General features: G+C 45.4%; 1 protein-coding gene across 2 annotated transcripts in view; it reads right to left on the bottom strand.

Moving 5' to 3' along the window:
* Positions 1–20,632, bottom strand: part of LOC147726120 (uncharacterized) — a 100,412-nt gene extending 79,780 nt beyond the window's left edge. Inside the window, exon 1 of one of the 2 annotated variants that reach the window (XM_086960224.1) lies at positions 19,931–20,632. In XM_086960224.1, the coding sequence (XP_086816350.1) occupies positions 19,931–20,267 (337 nt within the window). In that variant the 5' untranslated portion in view covers positions 20,268–20,632. The remainder of the gene's footprint in view (positions 1–19,930) is intronic. The other variant, XM_086960225.1, reaches the window with a different exon arrangement.
* Positions 20,633–22,695: the final 2,063 nt, after the last annotated feature.

Raw genomic sequence — 22,695 nt, 5'->3', positions numbered from 1 at the left:
CTTTCTCAACCCGCAACAAGTCGAGGATTATATTAAAACTTTGCCTAAACAGGGACGACCTTCTGCGGAAGCTGAGGGCCAACATGACTCAAGTTCTGAATAGGTGATCGGCGGCCCTATGTTGCTAGGCCTCTGCATACTACTGGAACAGGTTACCTGTCTCACTGCAGGGTTCGGTGGTCCTACTACGGCTGGAGGCTGCAACAGATACTTGGGGTACCAAGGACGGGTACTGGACTGCAGGCGGTAACGTATGCCAGGCACCCACCCCCCGCCCCCTTTTCCCCTCCGGATAGTGACTTCAGGGGCGGACATGTACGGAGCGGGAGGTGGAGGGGTGGAAGGACGTGCACCTCTAATGACCCCTAATGGGTATACCCCAAAGACCTGGATTTCAATTATATTGATGTTTGGTTGGTTTTGTTGCTGTTTGGGAGGGGGGTGGGCTTGGAATGCTGGCAAGTTGGGAATGCTTCAGTGGGTGGGGGGGTGGGCGAGATGCCTTGTATGGGAGAAATGCAGACAGCAGAGCATGGCTCATTCTGGAGGAGCCGTGTAGACTGCGCGAAAGGGGACGGGAATCAGCTGCGGTTGTTCTTTCTGCACGCATGACTTGTTTACTGGGGAATCTTGGGGATGGGCGGGAGGGGGGTACAATTGGGAGGAATGTTTGGTTTATGTTCATAACATGTGCACTAGGCAGACCCCCCAGGATATAGCGGCATGGATTAGCAAATTTAGCGGCACAAATATGGAAATTTAGCGGCACAAATATGGAAATTTAGCGGCATTTTTGCGGCACTTTATTTTACTCATAATCATTCATTTTCAGCCTCAAATCCTGGAGGGTCTGTACAGTGCATTACACAAGCGGGGGGAGGGGATAGGCAGTGACTAGGACTGGACTACCAGCGTGTCATCCCCTGTGAGGGTGCTCTAGCAATGTTGCCTTGTGGTACCCGCCAGTGACGCCACCCAAGGCATTGTTCAGACGGTGTGTGCTGTCTTCCATAGAATTTTTATTCGAACCCCTAACCTGCCAATATATATTTCTGTAGCACCAGACTCCCCAAGCTTTTTTTGGGGGGGTGCGGGGGAAGGAGGGGGATTGGGGGCGGGTTGGGGTTCAAAAGTGCCTCCTAGGTACTTCTCGGCGTGTCCTTGCATATACAGTGCCATGATCTGTGCTACTGGTCTGCTTATAACAAGCCTTTGCAATGCAATAGATCTCGCATTTGTAAGAGTTTGAGCTAATTCGCATTATAAATGACAATGCCTTTTATTTATGTGTTCTGAAAACCTGCAAGCGGTGCGTAAATACGCAGTTTGTACTTATAGTGCTTGCTTACAAGAAGTTTTTTTTCTCTGGCAATTATAGTGCTTCCAGAGAAACTTTCTAAAGCTGCATGATGTGCAGTGCTATTTTGAGAACACCCCAGAAACAGGACCAGACTGGTTACGGGGCGTTTTGGCGGGCTGAGAAGCTGGGGGCCGATTTCACTGCGGTGGGGGCTGATTTTGTGAATGGGGACCTGTATGTACTTCTAAATAAAGAAAGCAAAACAAATGGTTTTAAAGCATTCTTTAAAACCATGTGGTTTTTCATTGTTTACTTAGAAATGCCCGGTAACCAGTCAACCAGTGAGCCCTTTGGCACGGTTACCTCCCTGCAAGCTGCCGACGAGGGAGATGGGGCCTCATGTTCGAGCTTCGGTGTCAGCACGATATTTTGTAATTATTTAAAATTACTTATTATCCCCCTTGCCCACACAAATATAATTGAAAGAAAAAAACAGCAATCCTAGCAATTTTGTAGGGGTGGTGGGGGGCGCACATTTGCCAATAGCTCATTTGGTTCATTTTTAGTCTGCAAGCTGTTACTTGTAGTCCTGTTTAACCCTTTATAAATTCACAGCTTCAAGTAGAAAACACCTGTACCAGGTGAGCTATTCAGACATAGACCTGGGAAACTTGACAGCTCTGTAGCAGTCAGAGGACCCTCATGCTTGGATTTGCTTTTATACATTTTATACATTTTAGGTGACAATGCTAGGTATTTCTAGAAGTTATTCCACTTCTTCAGATGAATGCCGTTGGGAAGTGTCACACAAAGTTTCACACATGAGACATGAGAATATCACACAGAAGACTATTGCAATTGTAGAAATATCATGCATAAGAATCTGAAAACGTGGCAGCCCGGTACTATGGGCATCTCATCACGCCACAAAGCCCTCCGCTGCTCCAAATGTGGAAGTAGAAGAATGTAAAGCTAGATCCTAGATGCAGGGGCAGGACCCAGATATGCACAAGCAAACAGCGACATGCAGGGACATCTGACTTATGCTGGTTTCGTTTAGGGTTATTCTAATCTCATAATAAATCTAAAGGAGGAGGGCCAAGAAGTCAGATATCCTGGGCATAGGAGTAGTGGAATAGGGTGGGGGCCTGAGATCACCAGGTATTATTAATTTGAAGTCATTTTTTTAAACAAAACTAATTTATTGATTTATTCTTTTAGGTGTGATCATTACTTATTAAGTGATCCGCAGTGCTCATCAATGTAGCACAATTACTGCAAATATGAATGACCATTAAAATATACAATCGACAGCCAGAAGAAACTAAATTCCAACAAATCATGTCATGATTTCACAAAATGAAAGCCTCCCTAAAACATCCCCAGAAGCATAACTATGCTCACTCTTTGCAGAGCTGTACATTGGTGTAGCGTTGGTTGGCGGTTACCTTTACACCATTAGACTAGCTTGAATACAACATCTATGGTCAGTAAAATAGCAAGAGTGACACTGGCCATAATGACAGAAATACCTGAAAAAACAGGGGTCCGTGGATGCCTCCGAGACCTGAATGACGGCCGCTGCGGAAGAATGTCTGGGCACCCCCCTGGATTATGGAAGCCTGTCTTTTCGAGGACAGCCCCCGCAGCAGTTCAGAACATCTTTGCTTTTACACCGTCCACATCTTGCAATTCATTCCCGTTACTTGTCAATATAAGGAGATTTAAAAATAGCATCTTTACCGTCAATTGCCAACTTTTTATTCTTATTTCCCTGTAACTAAAAGCACGCTCTTACAAATGAAGCGTTCGATAAAAACGGAGCTTCCCAAGGAAGAGGTAATTAGTCACTGTAATCAGACCCCCCAGCAGTGAAATTCATTCACACCATATAATTACACTAGAATCGCTTTTTTACACCGAGTTTTGCAGAGTTTGGCAGCCAGGAAGCAACTCTTTTATGGCTGCACGGCGACACCTAGTGACGTGTGTGCCGCGTGCAACCAATAAGAATCCTTCATCATTTCCTTTCTTCAGGGAGACCCTTTTTAGCGGCCAAATCAGCAAATATCGCGGCCATCGCGCTAATCTGCCGATTTCGCGATTTTTTCGTGAATCGCGAAATCGCGAAATGCTGGAAGGTCTGACTAGGTATCAAAGAATTACTACTATGTCTTGATGTGAGGCTCTCTGAGTGCGTCGGGGAGATAAATGGGCCTATTATGGGATGTGTAAATTATATGTTGCAACGAAACATCGCTGGGGGCGGGAACACTGCTCATGGGCTAGGCCCTCCACTCACCTTGGGGAGTGCAGGGCACACACGACTTGAGCGGAACCCAATGCTTGCTGGTATTAGATACGCCATGCCGGATGACGCTGATTATGGTATATGTGTACACATGCACACATGGGGGACACAAACTTGAATATCATCACATGGAATGTGAGAGGGCTCTGTGATCATAGAAAGAGAAGGCAAATTCTAGGCTATCTTGATCGGCATAACATTCATATTGCTTTCCTTCAGGAGACACATTTCAAACCTCATGGACCACACTCATTTGGGAAACGGTGGGCCTCTTATACAGTTTTCTCCTCATATTCATCATATGCACGGGGTACGGCTATTCTGATAAAGAGAAACACGCCTTTCCATCCGGCTGGCTCTAGGACAGACACACAGGGGAGGTTTTGCTTAATGTGGGGCAGATTGGGTCGCATGGCTGTGACATTGGCCTGCTGCTACGGCCCTAATGTGGACGATCCACAGTACTTTACTGACTTGTGGGCGGCAATTATGGGCACTGGACCACAACACATCATATGGGGGGGTGATTTCAACACTGCCCTGAACCCTGTCTTGGACAGGTCGCACCCCGCCCCCCATCACTATACTCGTGGGAGGGAGGTCCTCCGTGCGATTATTGAGGATAATAAGCTCATAGATGCATGGAGATCTATGCATGGGACAAAGGGGGAAGGTACACACTTCACTGCGCAGGCACGCTCATGGGCCAGGCTGGATTATGTACTCTTGACACCACAGCTCTACACATCCCTAGAATACTCAACGCATCCCCCCAGAACATATTCGGATCACTCGCCTGTCATAATCACGCTAAGAGGGACTGAACTGGGCCCCCCTGTTACGGTGTGGCGTATGCAACCCACGATGCTGCTTGATTCAGAATTCCAGGAAGAGCTTAGAACTGAATGCCTAGACTTTTTCAAATGTAATAAAGACTCAGTCCGAGATGTCGAAACTATATGGGATGCTTTTAAAGTCACGCTCAGGGGTCTTTGCATATCAAAGGGCTCGGGAGTGCTCAAGAGTATTCTGAATAGATTGAAGACTCTGGAATCAGATCTTAGACATGCGGAGGATGCACTCCGCACTAATCCAGGGAGTGCTACCCTGGCTGTGATCCGTGCCAAACTGTCGGAATACACTGATGAAGCTGCTCGGGAGGTGAAGTTCAGGAACAAACACTGGGTGGCCAGAAGATATGGGGAGGGTGAGAGGCCTGGGAAGGCCTTAGCTGCAACGACTAGACTTATGCGTTCGCCTACTGTCATACTTGAGTTGGAAACGGCTGAGGGGATACTACTCAGGGATACCACACACATACTGAATGCATTTGTAGAACACTACAGCACGCTCTACTCCTCAAACAGAACGGGGGAACTGACACTGGACGACTACCTGGCGGATGCATCATTGGGGTGGCTGAGCGATTCACAGAGGGCCTTCCTAAGTGCCCCGTTCGAATTAGATGAAGTACGTGAGGCTATCATGCACATGAAATCGGGTAAGGCCACTGGGTTGGACGGCATTCCTATCGAATTTTACAAGATGTTCATAGACTTCATGGCGCCAGTCCTGCGCGAGGTGTATGAGGATGCCTTGGAGGTTGGCCATCTCCCCGCCTCTATGAGAATCGCTCTCATCACATCCCTCCTCAAGCCAGGGAAGCCTGCTACTAACTGTGACTCATATAGGCCCCTGTCGCTGCTGAACTGCGATGTGAAAATTCTCGCTAAGTTAATAGCTGTGCGCATTAGCCTTCTATTACCCGATCTGAAACTCCCTGATCAGACTGGATTTGTCCCGGGCAGGGCGACATTGCATAACCTCCGCACCTTTTTCTCTGTCTATGATTCCGTTCACGAGGACTTGCCGATGGCGGCCATATTTTTGGACGCCACCAAGGCATTTGATTCGCTGGAGTGGGATTATGTATTCAGGGTACTCGAACGCATGGGCTTCCCACTTATCTTCATATCCTGGATTAGACTATTGTATACACGCCCGGTAGCCAGGGTACTCATTAACGGCAGGTTATCCCGGAATTCCCGGTGTCCAGGGGAACTAGGCAGGGTTGCCCCCTTTTCCCACTCCTATTTGCCATAGCCACTGAACCCCTCGCAGCAAAACTGCGTCAACATCATCGAGATAGTGCATTAAGGTGTTTTCAATGGCAGATACTAATCTCGATGTATGCCGACGATATTACACTCTTTGTCCGCCACCCGGGTGAGAACTTGCACCCCATCCTTAGGGAATTCATTCGGTTTGGAGCCCTCTCCGGTGTCTAGATCAACTGGACCAAGTCGTGTATTTTCCCACTTACCGCCTCGACCCATAAGTTTCCGTTAGAGTATCCACTTGCCTGGTGTGAGGGAGATTTTAAATACCTGAGAATACACATAGAAAAAGACAGGGAGGCATTGATTCGGGCCAATTACGGCACAGTGATGGATAAAATCAGTGACAATATCTCTAGATGGATAACCCTTCCCCTATCCATGGCTGGGAGGGCTTCATTAATTAGGATGGTGATACTCCCTCAGCTCCTATACCTTTTCCTGAACATACCATTTCACCCTGGAGCCTATTTTTTTCGACTGCTGCGCTCGGAACTGCTTAAACTAGTATGGGGCAGGAAATCACCAAGGCTCAAATGGGAGGTCCTTATCAGGCCTTACTCACAGGGTGGCTTTGGGATCCCAGATTTCGAACTCTATTACCGCGCAGCTCAGGCCCACTTTGCCTACTTCTGGGTACGACAACCTAGATACATGCCCCAATTGGCAGCTGAACACTGGCTGGCACACCCAACCCCGATTGACGGCGCGTTATACTCCCCGGTGGAAGGTAGGGACAAAACCCCCAACACAGTACTGAGCACAGTGACTGCGTGGCAGCAGATAACATCGCAACTCGATCTACAACTATTGTACGCCCCATTATTACCCTTGGTTTACCACCCGCAGCTACCACTTCTACAAGAAGCAGGCTTTCAGAAACTACTGACGAAAATACATGTTCGAACATGGGGGGACCTATACCGTGATGGCACGTTCCGTTCCAAGGAACAACTCTACGAAGGTATACAGCCGACACCGCTAGAGGTGTTTTATTATATCCGACTCCGGCGCGGTTTACAGGCGGTTACACCCCTGACTTCCCACACGAGCCTCCTGTACTTCTCCCACTACAGAACCTGCTTTTGAATGATAACCCCAACAAACTGGTGTCTACACTATATAAATCAGTCCGGGCTAATCTGGAATACACTGACATACCTGCTAGGAAGAAGTGGGACCAGGAGTTGGACACAACACTTACTGATAGACAGTGGGATTTTTGTATGCAACAGACGGAGCGCATATAGTCTAGCAGTAGATATAGGATCATTCATTACAAATTTCTACACAGATTGTACCACACACCTGCACGGCTACACAGATTCCAGTTAAGAACCACTGACAATTGTGATAGATGTGGTGAGCCTGGGGCAGATTTCTTACACCTTGCATGGGGATGCGATCAGGTGCACCACTACTGGGATCAAGTCTTTCAAGCCATATCCAAAATGATACACATGGTAGTGGACCCATCCCCGATTGTAGCACTACTGGGCTATGTGGAGCCACTTCAGGCAGCCCACCGCAAGTATGTGGCACTGGCTATGCTGTTGGCCAAGCGAAGAGTGGCTTGCAGGTGGGGGAGGGGACGGGCCCCCAAATTCAAGGATTGGATGCAGAACATGGTGTACTGTCAAGAGCAATTGCGTACCTACTCTGAACTGTTACCGATTGCTTCTAGACCTACTGAGATATGGGCCCCGCTGCAATGCTATCTACTAGAGGTTGCCTCGGAGGATAACAGTGATCGCTGATTTATGTGATATGCTAATGGTATGCTGCTGTGGACTCGCATGGTCACAGGAGAGTGTACAAAAGTGATATGCGGCTGTGTTTTCTGCTATTGATATTACCATTCCCCCCCCCCCCCTCCCCCTTTTTTTTTCCTTTTTACCCTGCGGACCGCTCCTGCAATTGGTGTTGTTCCTTTGCTCGCTAAGTGACGCTGTAGAGGTGATTGCCCGGTGTATGGGGTATGGGGGACCATGTCGACGCCTTACATGTAACAACGGACTGTTCTGGTTCTATTATTGTTCCCTTGAGATGCACTGTCTGAGCTGCACCACGCCCAGATGTGGGCCCGCCGCTTACCTGACGCACGGATATCTCCCATTTATCGTTTGGATACCGCACATGTTGAGGTTAAATAACAAAAAACTGTAAAAAGCGAGACAAATTGATTTGTGTATATTGCCTATGCAGTCGGTCAGTACATTTATATAACAACTATGTAACAGTACATGTGAAATTGCTTTTATATATCTTATAATCCTGATGATGGTACAAATTGCGGCCGGCCTCAGGGTTGTAGGCGTGACGCTATGTACACTTGACAGTACTTAATAAAAGTCTTGCACCAAAAAAAAAAAAGTTTCAGGTCAAGGTTGACACTTTGTGTCCTGGTTCACATTAGAGCTATGGCTGGCTTCAAGGATGGCCGCGAGGAGAGCTTTTGACACTAGGAAATTACAGATTACAGTGTTAGGTATTGTTTTGAAACAAAGAAAGGAGCTCGCAATATGTAAATAGGTACACTGAGATATTGTGATTAGCATCATGGGAAATGTGGTTTATAACTGGTTTGAAAGTTTTTCCATTGGCTGCTGAAATTTTCTAGTAAAGAAAGAGAAGCAATAATTCTAGACTCCGCGTCCTTATTAGAAACTAAAATTATTGGTGCGAATGGTAGCAAATTTTTTATTCTTGCCTTATTAGCGTGTGCTTTGCAGTAATGTAGATTTTTATAGTTCCGGGCACAATCTCGTCAACCCGCACCCTTGAAGTTTTATGCATAACCACCAGGGATTCCCCTTGCAATCATATCTGTATTAACAGGAAAAAGCAGCCTCTGCTATTTTTCTACTTGGTTGGTGGAAATGTTCATTTCATGTATTTTAAGAGGATGTTTGCGTCTGTAAAGTTATGGGGAAGCAGGATTGTTCCTCTTCATGTTTTGTACAGTTGTATGCATTTGGGAGATGTTTTGGGCTGGCTTAAACCCCACAGAGAGAATACAGCATGTTGAGAGAGCATGCATGCGAGCAGGCTAGTCTCAACCTAAAAATGGATGGCACAGCATTGCAATTGATAAAAATGGTGCAGGTTCCAGCATTTCTATGGGGAAAAATCAGAGTAGGCCTGAACCCGAAACAATAAGTCTGAATAGCAGACAGCTTAAGCGGTCTGCAGTCAAGGCATTAAAAGAGTCAGCCAAGGAAAGTGCTGTACCTAACAGGTTCGCTGAAGGCAGGGACCATTGATAATAGTCTGAATACAGGGGAACCCCCTACTGTCCCTTGAAAAGTATACTTCACCTAACTCTAGGGTACTTCCAAAAATGCAAATACAAATAACTGCATGCAAAAGATTATCTTTGCATACTACGCATTACCTGTTAAATCTTTACAGCAGTGCGCCACTGGGGAAATAATTTCTTTTCTTTCACCCTGAGGAATACCCAGGACCCATGTCAGGCCAGTAGTATAGAAACATGCCAGTGTTTTAACATTAGGGTTATGGGATCACAACATACTGGTTGCCCCCGTACAATCATAGTTTCATGCTTCCCATCCTTCCGCCAATAAAAGGATACCTTGGGGTGGACGAAGAATTTTATCAAATAGTATATAACCCCCCCAAAAAAAATCTTCAAAGAGCTCCCTGGAATGTGTTCAAGCCCACCCTGACCTTTAGGAGCCAGGGTGAACCCGATGATGAAGCATGCCACTATTAGAATAGGTGGTGGTTATATAACAACAACAAAAAAGGGTTTCTTCTCTCCCTTTATCCCCCCCATCACTGAGCGTGGTTGAGCGCAGATGTAACTTATTTTCCTTCCTTACCATACGGTCATCCCTAAGAGGATACTACACAGGTTATTGTATAAAAATAGTTCAAACACAACCTCTGGCCATAAAAGGGACACCAAGTTTCCAACCTTCAAAATTAAATGCACCACAACTGTGGTGTTCATTCATCATTAATTCAGATTGTTCAATGACAGCAGCAAAAGAGTAAAAATATATAAAACACTGGGCTTTAAATTTTGCCCCGGACACAGGAAGGTTAAAGGGCCCAAACATACTGCGTAATGTGATTAACATAATCATCCCACGCCTTGTCTTAGGAACATAGCTCGTTGCAGTCACTGCTTTCTTGCTAAAAATCACCTCATAGAAAGTTGCTCATAGTAAACTGGATGTACCGGTAGCATCAAGTGGTGGGCGAGAGAGGCGGCAACACAGCTTTGAATCAACAAAGGTTGAACTTTATCTAAAGCTTAAAGAAAGACAAGGGACGAAATGAGAATCCACAATAGACTTGCTACTAACGGCCAATGGGACTCTTAAAGCTGTTCAGATTGTGAAATCAATAATTTGCAGCTCATCAGCAGAGGCAACACCACATTCAAGAAACCAAAGGGTACAACAAAAGCGAAGCATCCTGCACACTAGAGAAATTCACACTTGGTGCATATTTATTTCCTGTGATGAACTATTCCTTGGCTCCCAAGGGAAACAATGGGTGCCTGGTAGATGGCCTCCTAGATAAATAGCTACAACTGGCGGGCCTTCCGAAAAACTGCGACTGGAGTTGGTGTGCAATATAAGTGGAGCCATCAGAACAATATCTATAGTTCTCAGATTTACTCTAACAATCATTTCGATCCAGTTTATGTGCCTTTCATTTCCTCCAACATTTGACCACGGTCCCCTCCCTACTATTAAGTCCCTGAAGTAAAGGTTTCTGGAGGGATCCGTATATTTAGGAAAAATAGGCCAATTTCATTCACAGATCAATAATTTACCCTACTACAATATTATTTGCTTCAATGCAAGTGACAACACAATGTATTCTCATCTTGCTGCCTAGATACATCTTACTAATTATTCAGGAGACTGGAGAAAACTGAGAACTGTGAACCCCGCTGCCCCTGGGAAAAACTATCACAGTTTAACTTTCACACACCTACAAAGAACAAATGCATAATAAAATTGAAATGAAGTGGTATCCAATCTCATTTCAGAATATTAAATCACGGTGCTGGTTGAGCTGCAGATGCTGTCTCCTACTGTAATTTTGAACACCAAACAATACTAAATACCAAGGATGTTGTCGTTAGTGATAATTGGGAATTTTGTATCAAAAGCTTAAATAGTTGAAAGTAAGCACATCTCACGGTTTGTTCAGTTAGAACATGGTCGTCTGTAAAACAATGTTTCACGAACACTGGGCAAGTACACCTCTAGCCACATAAATCACCTTATACACTGCATCTACATTCAACTGAACACTGATGAAATAAAGAGATTTGCCTTCTTCTATTTGCTCCTAAAATCACTGCTTAGCCTTACTCAGAAGAGTTCCAAATCCTGGACTCTCAGATCCAAAGGACAGGAATGAGGAATTCCTATAGCCCAACACCCGGGACATGTTGTTTGGGGTCAAGGGCAATAGGTTTTCATGTGTATTTTGTCCTTCGGACAAGTAGGCCCAACCCCCTACAGCACAAACCCTTTGGCTGCCGATTTACAGTACCTCGTTATGGATCAGCGAAAGCATTGCCTGCAGTTAAGGTAGGTAGTATTTGTGTCCATGTGTTAATGCTGTTCAAACTTGTATTTATGGTTCATTAATGCAAAGCCTTTATTATTAGGATAAACACACAAAGCAAATGTTGTAAGCTCAGACTTCACTACTGACAGTGGTTCCAGTGTAAAAGTGTGTAAACACGTTTTCAATGTTTAGCAATATGAGGCTATCTATAATCCTCTCAGAATGCTCTCTGATTCGAAGCAAATATTTGCATAAGCTTGAAATCAAGATTGATGATTCTTTGCTTTCAAAATAAAACGTTCACAAAAAAATTCAACATTTCGCTAAACTACTGTAAAAATGTAGGCACCATTTCTTTGCAGCATCATTTAGTAAAGTGTGATGTTGTATGCTAGTATTTACCTAAAATATTCATAATAAAAAATCAGTGTAACCATTTTTTATAGGATTATGGGAAACAAAAATAAACTAGAATTGGTAAAGCCAACAGGTCTGAAATTGTTGGTCAGCCTTTAGGTTCTCTCAATGCACGACTTATTTTCACACGGTTTTCTGTAAAACCTTATTGGTTCGGGAGCTGCCGGGCCCTCGCCATTATAACAAACATTGGCGATAAGCAAAAACTGTTTTGGTTTCAAAAAGCACACATTGTCACAGTCGTTCCTGGCACTGAACAAAACTACTGTGCGTCGATATGCTCCTTGAGAAAGAACAGAATGCGGTCACTCACAGTGAAGCTAGCTGATAGACAGAGAGAGAGAGACAGACAGAATTTTAATAAGCACAAAAGGCCATTGTTAACCCCAGACCCAATTAGGGGCCCAATTATTAAATAAAGTATGAAAAGTGCACGATGCCCTGGCATTACTTGCAGATATATAGCTTTCGTGAATTCACAAGACTTTAGAGAAGTAGGCAAAAAAATAGTACTCCTAGCAAATATTTGTGAACTGCATGTTAGCATGAGCAAATATGCAGGTGTACATTTGCTCATGTGAAAAATCTGAGTGTTTACATGTTCACTTCCCCTCCAACCACTTTTTTCCCAACCACAGAAGAAGTTTTATGTCTGCCATTGTCAGGAGCAAATTTCTAACCTTTCCTGAAATATTAGAGAAGAGTTGGTGAAAACCCTTAAAACATGCAAGTTAGTAGGTTTGCACAGACTCCAAAGAGCATTCCAACCCTGGAACTGTTGCTTACCATTACCTTCAGCCCCAGTATGTAAACCTGCGGAAATGTGGCAACATAAGGGAATTGCTACTATTCAAACCCTACTATGGAAGTAGCCCTGACATAATCGGGAGACTATATTAGAGCTCTTATATAATGAGAATGCTACCATAATTTGTTGCCGCATTACATGGCACAAAAGGGACAAGTAGATTTTGTTACAGAACAAGAAGATTTATGAAGCAACCTGCCCCATGGACAAGCAGATATTTTGTTAAATTCCACACCCCTGGAAGGAGAACTAATATCACAAGAGGTTTCCTCTGCAGCTGATCATTTCATAGCTATAAGGATACAAGAAAAGGAAACCAAAGCTCAAGAGGAGGAAACAAATGTACATAGCAGTGCAAGTGGGACAGGAGAGCATGGGACCACAGGGAGACCGAGTTTTCGCTACTGAAGTTAAGAGATTCCCCAAAGGGTGACAGTAAGTTCATATTAATAGAACTCTGTAAAACAAGTACTGGCAACGCCAGTCGGTCTCACATGTGGGATCAAGTGGGTTTGCCAATGGTTGGCCAAAAAGTGCTGGAGTGTTTTTGGGAAAGCAGGCGATATGTGGAGAAGCAACTGGGAGGATGCGGTTGGGGGGGGAAGCAACACGGAGGATGCAGGGGAGCAAACAGGCGAGAGAGAGCATCTGGAGTTGAGATGAGGTAGAGGGGGAGTTGGCAGGAAGTAGAAGCACATGGGTGAGAAAGCTTCGAGGAGCTCACACAAGGGCAAGTGCATCACGGAAGGGGACAGGCAGAAAGAAGCACATAAACGAAAGATCAGCGCAGAGATGGGAAGAGAAGCACACTGGGGAGATGGCTAGAACACACATGCACAAGCTGCAACTGAAACAGATCAAATGTGATCAAAGGTTCATGCTCTAGTTAAGGGACAAGCACACGGCGCACACACAGTAGAGAATAAAAGGCAAAGGAAATTAAAGTGACAATGAAGTCAACCAGCGGTAATCAAAGGGTGTTCTCTAAACTCACTGCAAACCAACAATACATCTCGCAACAGACAGCACATGCGCAGTCTAGCATGCATGACCTAATAATGGAGCGGGCAATAACACTCGAGTTATGAAGTAAGAAGCCAAAAATGCAAGCAGTGGGACAAGTGTGACACCCAGGAGCCCTACGTACGCTTCAATCACAAACAACTTTCCCCTACGCACTATCGATAAAGTTTATATACATCAGGCCGAGCACGCCTGATATATCCCAGGTAACAGTATAGCCATTACCTTGCGTGGTTTACAAAAATCTATCTGAAGGAGCAGCCCCGTGTAGTAATTCAATCCAAACGCAGGTTCTGAGTTACAGCTTTTAATGAAGAAATGACAACTTGACATCCACAAGAAGGAACAGGCAGTTGACACAGGAGCAGCTCACAGCAGAATGAGCTCAAGACACAGCAGCATTCTAAGTGACATCAAGAGTTCTAGAAATGACATCAAATAGGAATACTACACACCTCCCACCGAAAAACAAAAAAAAAAAAAAAAAAAAAACAATAAACCCAAAAACAAAAAGAGAGAGAAACATAAAAAGCAGAAAATTAAGAGCAAACGTAGTCCTTGAGCTTTACGGGAACATGCTTTACACGAGAACTACAGCGTAAACTAACAGGTTGGACTGAGCACGCCTGAGAAATAGAATTCGGAGAAACAACATTAGAAGTATTCTGAGAAGCAGTATCATGAATATTTTGGGATCCATCATCATGAGTGTCGGACAAGGCAGTCTGAAAAGGAACATTGTTAGGACAAATTAGGGGAAGAGGAACTTGGGAAAAATGCAGATTGTCAAAAGCTTCATGGGAACCATGAAAACCAGATCCAGATGGGTTGGGGTCAGACTGGACAAGCTTCTCATTTATGCCATTCGACTTGCAAACAGAGACACGCCTAAAATTCCAAATCTTACCGCCCTCAACCCTGACAGCTTTGCTGAAAACTTCCGTAACCTTGACAGGGGAAGACCACCTGGAGACGCCTTTAGGGATGATGCCACCAAACTTTACTCTGACTAGATCGCCAACAGAGATTTTGGGCGAGACGAATTTGGGGGAAAAGTTCCTGACCATTTTTTCTTGGTATTTACCAACGCGGTCTCTAATTCTACTCATATCCAATTCTAAATATCCAGAATCCTTTGACTTCAACCACCAAGGAAAAATTTTGGTACCAGGTTTCCTGCAACGCAACATTTCAAAAGGGGACAAGCCAGTAACAGAGTTGGGGGACATACGATAGGTAAACAGAGTAGCTTGTAGAGCTTTTTTCCATTTTAAACCACTCCGTAGGGCCAACTGGCAAGATTCCTTAATAACTCTGTTAAAGCGTTCTACCTGGCCATTAGATTGGGGAGAATAATTGGAAACTCTTTTGTGGAGGATACCACAAGTTTCAAGAAAAGCAGAGAAAACTTCACTGACAAACTGCGGTCCATTGTCAGAAATAATCTCTTCAGGTAGACCTTCTCTACAGAAAACTTCGTTCAGAAATTCAACAACAACTTCAGAATTAACTTTATCAACAATTTTGAGTTCGGGCCACTTGGAGAAGTAATCCACAAGTACTACAGCGAACATGTCCTTTCCTGACTGGTAATTAAAAGGGCCGATGATATCAATACCTAACTTCCTCCAAGGTCCACAAACAAATTCAATAGGGGAAAACCCAGAGGAAATGGGTTTTACAGACTTGTCGCTTAAAGAACATGGAGAACAATTCCTTACCCACCTATCAACCATAGCGTCTAAACTGGGCCACCAATAATACTCTCGGATTCTTCTTTTAGTGGTGGACATACCCATGTGACCTTCATGGGCCAACCTACAAATGGATTCACGGACGTCAAGAGGCGGGACAATTTTGTCATCTCTGTAGACCATGTCATCGATTACTGACAATTCGTCTTTTACTTTGAAAAAGGAAGCTAAATCTCCACACAACTTCCGCTCTTCAGGCCAACCAGCACACAAAAAGGACTTAACTTTGGTGAGGACCTCATCGTTACACATGGCATCAGACCAAACACTTTCGGTGATGGAATTATCTGAACCTTTACCACAAATTAGATTAACATCAGAAAGGGAGAAAGCAACATCACATTCGTCAGAGATAACCGTATTGGAAATTTCTTTGACAGGAAGACGTGACATGCAGTCTGCATGTACATTAAGTCGTCCTGGAACATAGACAACTTCACACTGGTACTCCTGCAGTTTAGCAGCAAGACGGGCCAATCGGGCGGTGAGAGTTCTCCCACCCCCAGCTGACAACATATTGACAAGGGGTTTGTGGTCGGTCCTCAAAGTGAATTTCGTACCCCAAATAAATTGTCGAAAATGCTGAGTAGCCCAAGTGCAAGCAAGGAGTTCCTTTTCTATTGTAGAGTAATTAAACTCGGCATCTCTCAGGGTCCTAGAAGCATAGGAAACAACATATTCACCAAAACGATCTCTTTGCATCAAAACAGCACCAAGTCCTACATTGCTGGCATCTACGCATACAATGCAGTCTTTATGGACAGAGAAGGGTTTGAGGAAAGGGGCATTAACAATTTTGCTTTTCAACAAATCAAAGGAGGTTTGCTGTTCTGTACCCCACACAAACTTGGCTTGTTTCTTTAACAAAGAGCGTAATGGATGTACAATGGTAGAGTAGTCTTTCACAAATTTTCCATAAAATTCGGTAAGTCCTAAGAAGGATAATAGTTGTTCCTTCGAAAGGGGGGTAGGGGCATCAGTGATACTTTTTACATGATTTAATTTGGGTTTTATGCCATCACTGGAGATTTCATGCCCTAGGTATTCAACTTTAGATTGTCGGAATTTGCATTTGTTGAACTTTAGAGTGAGACCTTTCTTCTGCACATTGGACAATACACAATGCAAATTATGATCATGTTCCTCGACATCAACACCAAAGATTAAAATATCGTCTTGGAACGCAATAGCCCCTTTACAATTAAGAAGAACCTCTTTCATCAGGCGTTGGAACACAGAAGCAGCACTTGCGAGACCGAAAGGCATGCGCAAATACTGGAACATGCCTTCCGGAGTGACAAAAGCTGTGAGTTTCTTCGAGTCTTGGTGTAACTCCACCTGATGATAGGCGCTAGCTAAATCGATGGTTGAGAAGACAGTAGCGCCAGTGAGAGAGGAAATTAACTTATGAATGTTGGGAAGGGGATGCTTGTCTACCCAGATCTCCTTATTCAAGCTGCGGAGGTCCACACATAGACGAAGCTCGCCAGAACTTTTGAGTGATAAAACAATGGGGGAAACCCAAGGGGATGATTCTATGGGTTCAATAATTTGTTTGGATACAAGATCACTCAAAATGTCTTTTAACTTCTCCCGATAGGCCAGTGGAACATTCCTGACCCTGTGTCTGACAGGAATGGCATTGTCATTAAGCATAATTTTATGCTGAAAGCCAACAAATTTACCTAAAGTGTCTTTAAAAACATCAGGAAAACATTTTTTTGTATTCTCTACAAACAAAGAATTATCTTCAGCATCGCAGATACTTAAAACATAGGGTTCTCCCAAATAGACTGGAGGATTTGCATTGGGATCAAGTTTAATGCCGAGTAGGCGTTGATGTGGCCAACTAAAAATTGCAACACCTTTGGTGGCGACATAAACTTTCCCTTTAGCAAAGCGATCAGCAACTTGAAAATCAGCCCAGAAGAAACCTTCAATATTTATTCTCTTACCAGTATAACCCCCTGGAGATATGTCTGAGGTCAATAATTTCCTATCCCCCCAGAGACTTTTAAATAGATTCAAACCAATGATGGAGTACCATGAACAAGAATCCATCATTAAAAGGATAGGCTGGTTATCAACTAGAATGGTAAAAGAAGGAAATTCTTTTTGTTCTGAGTCATCAACAGATAAAATGCAATTAAAGCTTTGTAAAACTTCTTCTTCTTCTTGGGAGATGTAATTGACTCTTTGGGAAGAACGACAGACGTTTGAAAAATGTCCTTTTCTTTTACATTTTACACATACTCTATCCCAAGCTGGACATCCTCTATAATTTCCAACATGGTTAGAACTACCGCACCTGTAACAGTAAATATTTTTCCTGTAGGAGAATTTATTTTCAGCAATAGTTTTATTCTCAACTACTTTCTTCTCATTGTCTTTTTTGGGAAATGACCTGTTGGAACTGGATGAAGGATTTTGATTTCTTACTAATGCGACTTCAGTTTCAGTGATTTGAGGCTTGGGTGGTTGACCTCTGATTTCTGAAACAAACAATTCGGATTGTTCAATGCCTTTGGCAATATTGATGACAGAGCTTAAAGAAGATTCTGTACCTAACCAGAGTCTTTCTTGGATTTTCTTACTCTTGGTGCGCATCATAATTTGATCTCTGAGCACTTGTTCGTAAGAAATGGTCTCAAAAGCACAAGAACAAGCTAGAGATCTTAAAGCAGAAACATAATCCTCAATGGATTCATCCTGTTTTTGAATTCGGGAATAAAATTTAAAACGTTCCATAACTGTATTAATCTTCCTTCCAAAACGAATTTTCATTTGTGCACATGCTTTTTCAAACACATCTAAGTCTCCAGCATCATCAAGTGATGGAAGATTGTCAAATTCTTTAATGCCAGCTCCACCAAGACAGTGTCTGAGAAGAGCTAATTTGCGTTTAGCGGAGCACCCATCTTTCTCCAACACCTCAACATAGGCTAAGAACATTGGATGCCATAGATCCCATTCAATATTAGGATCACCAGCAGTTTGTAAAAAATGAGGTGGCGCAGCAATGTTAGACATGTTTAAATAATTTTTGTAACAGTCTGGAGGACGGTGGTAAAATAAGTGCAAGAAGAAAAAAAAAAACAAGAAAATAAAGTAAGGTTATATTCCAGTACCTTAATGTTAGTGAACTGCAGGAAAATGAATCCGCTTGAAAAACGAGGCAAAACGAGGAAGATATGAGGAAAAGAAGAGCGTCTTCGTGAGTACAGCTTTCCGATGTAGAATGTAAATAAACAAAATGGCGGCACGTCGTGACGTCAGACGTCACAAGGTTGAAGGCGATACCCACAATGCTGCGCGTTCCGTCACAAGGTTGAAGGTGATACCCACAATGCAGCGCGTTCCGGAGGATCGGAGGACGAAGATGGAAGCTTTGGGTGTTGCTAGGCGCTTCTGAGTTGCCTAGATGCTGCGGGTGCAGGCAGAGCGGGTGCAGAGATTCCACGCGATTTAAAAGATGCGTGTAACGGAATCCAATACCCGGTAAGAGCAATAAGCGCCAAAAATGAAGAAATAATTGTAGAACTCACGGGTCGCTTTCTTGCATCGGAAAATGGCACCATTAAAACGCAAATCCAGCGGTGTAGAGCTGTAGGCAGGGAACAAACTTCCATAAGCGAGAGTGAACGTTGTCATAAAAAGAAGTCTTTATGTTGAAAGTTGTAGCTGTAGTTACCCAGTCGTCGCCAGAAATTATGTAGTAATTCAATCCAAACGCAGGTTCTGAGTTACAGCTTTTAATGAAGAAATGACAACTTGACATCCACAAGAAGGAACAGGCAGTTGACACAGGAGCAGCTCACAGCAGAATGAGCTCAAGACACAGCAGCATTCTAAGTGACATCAAGAGTTCTAGAAATGACATCAAATAGGAATACTACACCCCGTGGACTGACAGACATACTGGTGCTCGGAGCATCAGAGAAGATGGAGTTAGTGCACTGCAACAAAATCTGTTTCGTCCGGGATAGTCATAGCCACTCAAAGTGTCAACGGAGGAGCCTAGTATACACCGAACTCTCAACCCTCTAACCTTAAAACAACTGGCACCAAAACAACTTGTTTGCCTGCCGGAAATCGACAACTTCTCAGGACACACGGGCGTTTGTGATTATCTCCCTGCAGATCCAAGGGCAGTGTGTTATCGTACACGCCTCCAAACACTTCTATTAAACGTATACACACGGTTCAGTAGCACCACCACGTTTCGCACACATTATGTGATCTTAAACAAAGCATCTAGAGAAACAGAATAAAGAAACGCGACTTAGTCTGGCCCCCCAATAGAGCCTATAACGTAAAGCCTGTAGGTTAGTACAGTTCTCGGTCCCTTCACTGACAAGTTCATGTTCGATGACAGCCCCCGATACTGCTAGCTCACACCGACCCACAGCAGAGATGGATGTACCTACACACCAGTTACTACAACGACACCACGTGTGATCCTAGACACACCTCCAGCCATCTTTGACAGATGTAAGCACATGTGGCTCCAGGCCAGCAGCACTCCCCCAGATATACTTAATGTATGTGATACAAACGTCTCCAGCAGCCCACCCCACATATACTTATTTCATGTAAACATGCGGCTCCACAGTCCCCCCAGGTGTGATCTGCGGCGCTTACCTGGCAGCCTGCGCACCCCGAACACGGGCCGGCCGGCCGCCTTCCAGAGCCCCTTCATGACCTTGTAGTGTCCCGGGGAGCAGAGGCTCGGGCCCCCGCCCCGCCGCCGGGCCGCCCAGTCCGAGTAGAAGGACTGCTTGAGCTTCTTCCACTTGGCCCGGCACTGGGAGACGCTGCGCTCGTAGCCCTCGGCCGACAGGCGCCGGGCGATGTCCCGCCACAGCGCCTCGTTGGGCCGGGAGGTGGAGGCCATGAGCAGCGGCACCTGGCGGGAGCCGCCGATCTGCGCCAGCAGCCGGCCCACCTCGTGCTGGCTCCAGCAGGGGCCCCGCGGCATCCTGCCGGGCCTGGAGGAGCGCCCCGGGCCCGCCGCGGGGGAGGCCGCCCCCTCCGGCCCGGCCGCCGGGCTCAGATCATAGCCCAGCCGCCGGAGCAAGGCCCAGCCGTCCAGCTTCAGGCCGCGCTGTCCGTGGCCCGGGGGGAAGGTGCGAGGGCTCCGGGGGCGGAGGACTGCGGCGGGGCGAGCTCCAGAGGCCTGGAGAGGAGCCGGCGAGCCGTGTGCTACATTCACCGCGGCGTGGTGCTCAGCGTGGCCTGCCGCAGTCCGGGGGCCTCAGGGCGGTCTCCCGCTGCTCTCCCCGGCTATCCCAACCACAGACGTGCGGCTCAGCGCCACCTTGTCCCCAATAATGCGGCGTCTGGATGGAGTGCGCATGCGCCCCACGGTGACCCCTGCCAGGACCACAACATTCTCAGAGGCCGCTACTGCGCGTGCGCCTCCTTCCTGGTGACCCTTGCCGGTGTTTACCTGGACCACAACATTCTCAAAGACCACTAATGCGCGTGCGCCTGCTGGTGACCCCCTGCCAGGACCACAACATTCTCAAAGTACACTACTGCGCGTGCGCCTCCTGGTGACCCCACTCTGCCAGGACCAAAACATTCGCAAAGGCCACTACTGCGCGCGCGCCTCCTCCCCCCGCGCCCCCCCCCCCCCCCCAGAACAAAAAAATCACTTAGGTAGGGTGGACCAGGCGTCCTGGATTTGCCCGGGCCTTCCCATTTGCCAAAAGATGTACGGGCAGATTTCGGTAAAATTGTCTCATGTCCCGTTTTTTTTTAATCAAATCCTTTTTATTGAATTTCAAGAAATTAACAAATAACTATACAGTGCAGTAATGAAATCATGAGAAATACAAATCATGAGAAGTACAAATCATGAGAAAGTACAAATCATGAGAAAAACAAAGTAAATAAATAAATAGAAAGAACTACAAGTTACTCAAGTGCCTAGCCATGGTATTCGCAGTGAGCACCCAGTGACGAACAGCTGGGTGAACAAGTACAATTCCCCATGTGTGTTAAAAAAACATATACAACACAATATTTGGTACAGGTGTGACAAGCAAGTACATTTATACAGTGGCGGGAAATTCAATGCAGTACAGGAGTATCGCAGTAAATATAGCATACAATACGCATTATAATTTAGGGACTTGGGTCAGGTTTTACGGGCGATTATATGAGAAAGCTGAGGCATCAAGGGACTTCCATAGTTTCCTGTGGTATTTACACCAGGGAGAGGTATGAAGTGCGCCATTATCTGCTCCTCCAAGGAAGGATAGCCATTCTTGCCACATTCTAAAAGAAACTTCTTTTGAGTTTTTCCACTTGCACAATACAATTTTCCAGGCTAAAGTGAGCATGAGATCTAGCAAGTAACGGAGCAGGATCTTAAAACCCAAGTCAAGTCAAGTCAGAGAATTTATATAGCGCGCTACATACCCAGAGGGTCTCAAGGCGCTTGAGGAGGGGTGGTGAATTACTTGTCAAATATCCACGTTTTAAGTTGCTTTCTGAATGCTAGGTGGTTCTGAGTAAGGCGAAGGTAAGTGGGAAGTGAGTTCCAGGTTTTAGCTGCCAGGTAGGAGAAGGATCTACCTCCCATGGTGGTTTTGTTGATGCGAGGTACAGTGGCAAGGGCTTGGTTGGATGATCGTAGCTGGCGGGAGGGGGTTTAGAAGGACAGTCGTGTGTTGAGGCATTCTGGTCCGATTTCGTAGAGTGCTTTGTGTGCGTGGGTTAGGAGCCGGAAAGTGATCCTCTTATTGACGGGAAGCCAGTGGAGGTTTTTCAGGTGGCCAGAGATATGTTCTTTGCGCGGGATGTCTAATATGAGCCTGGCTGAGGCGTTTTGGATTCGTTGGAGTTTTTTCTGGAGTTTAGCGGTAGTACCGGCGTAGAGGGTGTTTCCATAGTCCAGTCGGCTCGTGATCAGAGCGTGGGTGACCGTTTTCCTAGTTTCGGTGGGGATCCAACGAAATGTTTTTTTGAGCATGCAAAGAATGTTGAAGCAGGATGAAGAGACGGCGTTGACTTGTCTGTTCATCGAAAGTGAGGAATCCAGGATGACGCCCAGGTTCCGTGCGTGGTCTGTCGGGATGGGTGCCTTTCCAAGGGCTTCTGGCTACCAAGAGTCGTCCCATGCAGAGGGGGAGGTACCTAAGATGAGGACTTCTGTTTTATCTGAGTTCAGTTTCAGACGGCTGTGTTTCATCCATTCGGCTACTTCTTTCATTCCTTCGTGTAGGTTAGTTTTGGCGGTGCTAGGGTCATTGGTGAGTGATAGGATCAGTTGAGTGTCATCCGCGTAGGAGATGATGTTGAGGTTGTGTTGGCGGGCGATGGCCGCGAGGGGGCTCATGTATACATTGAAAAGGGTGGGGCTGAGTGAAGATCCTTGTGGTACGCCGCAGATGACTTCA

The sequence above is a fragment of the Lissotriton vulgaris genome, chromosome 3_1, assembly GCF_964263255.1.
Source record: "Lissotriton vulgaris chromosome 3_1, aLisVul1.2, whole genome shotgun sequence".
NCBI lineage: Eukaryota > Metazoa > Chordata > Amphibia > Caudata > Salamandridae > Lissotriton > Lissotriton vulgaris.
Note: the sequence above shows the minus strand (reverse complement) of the source record. Positions and strands in the feature narration are given on the sequence as shown.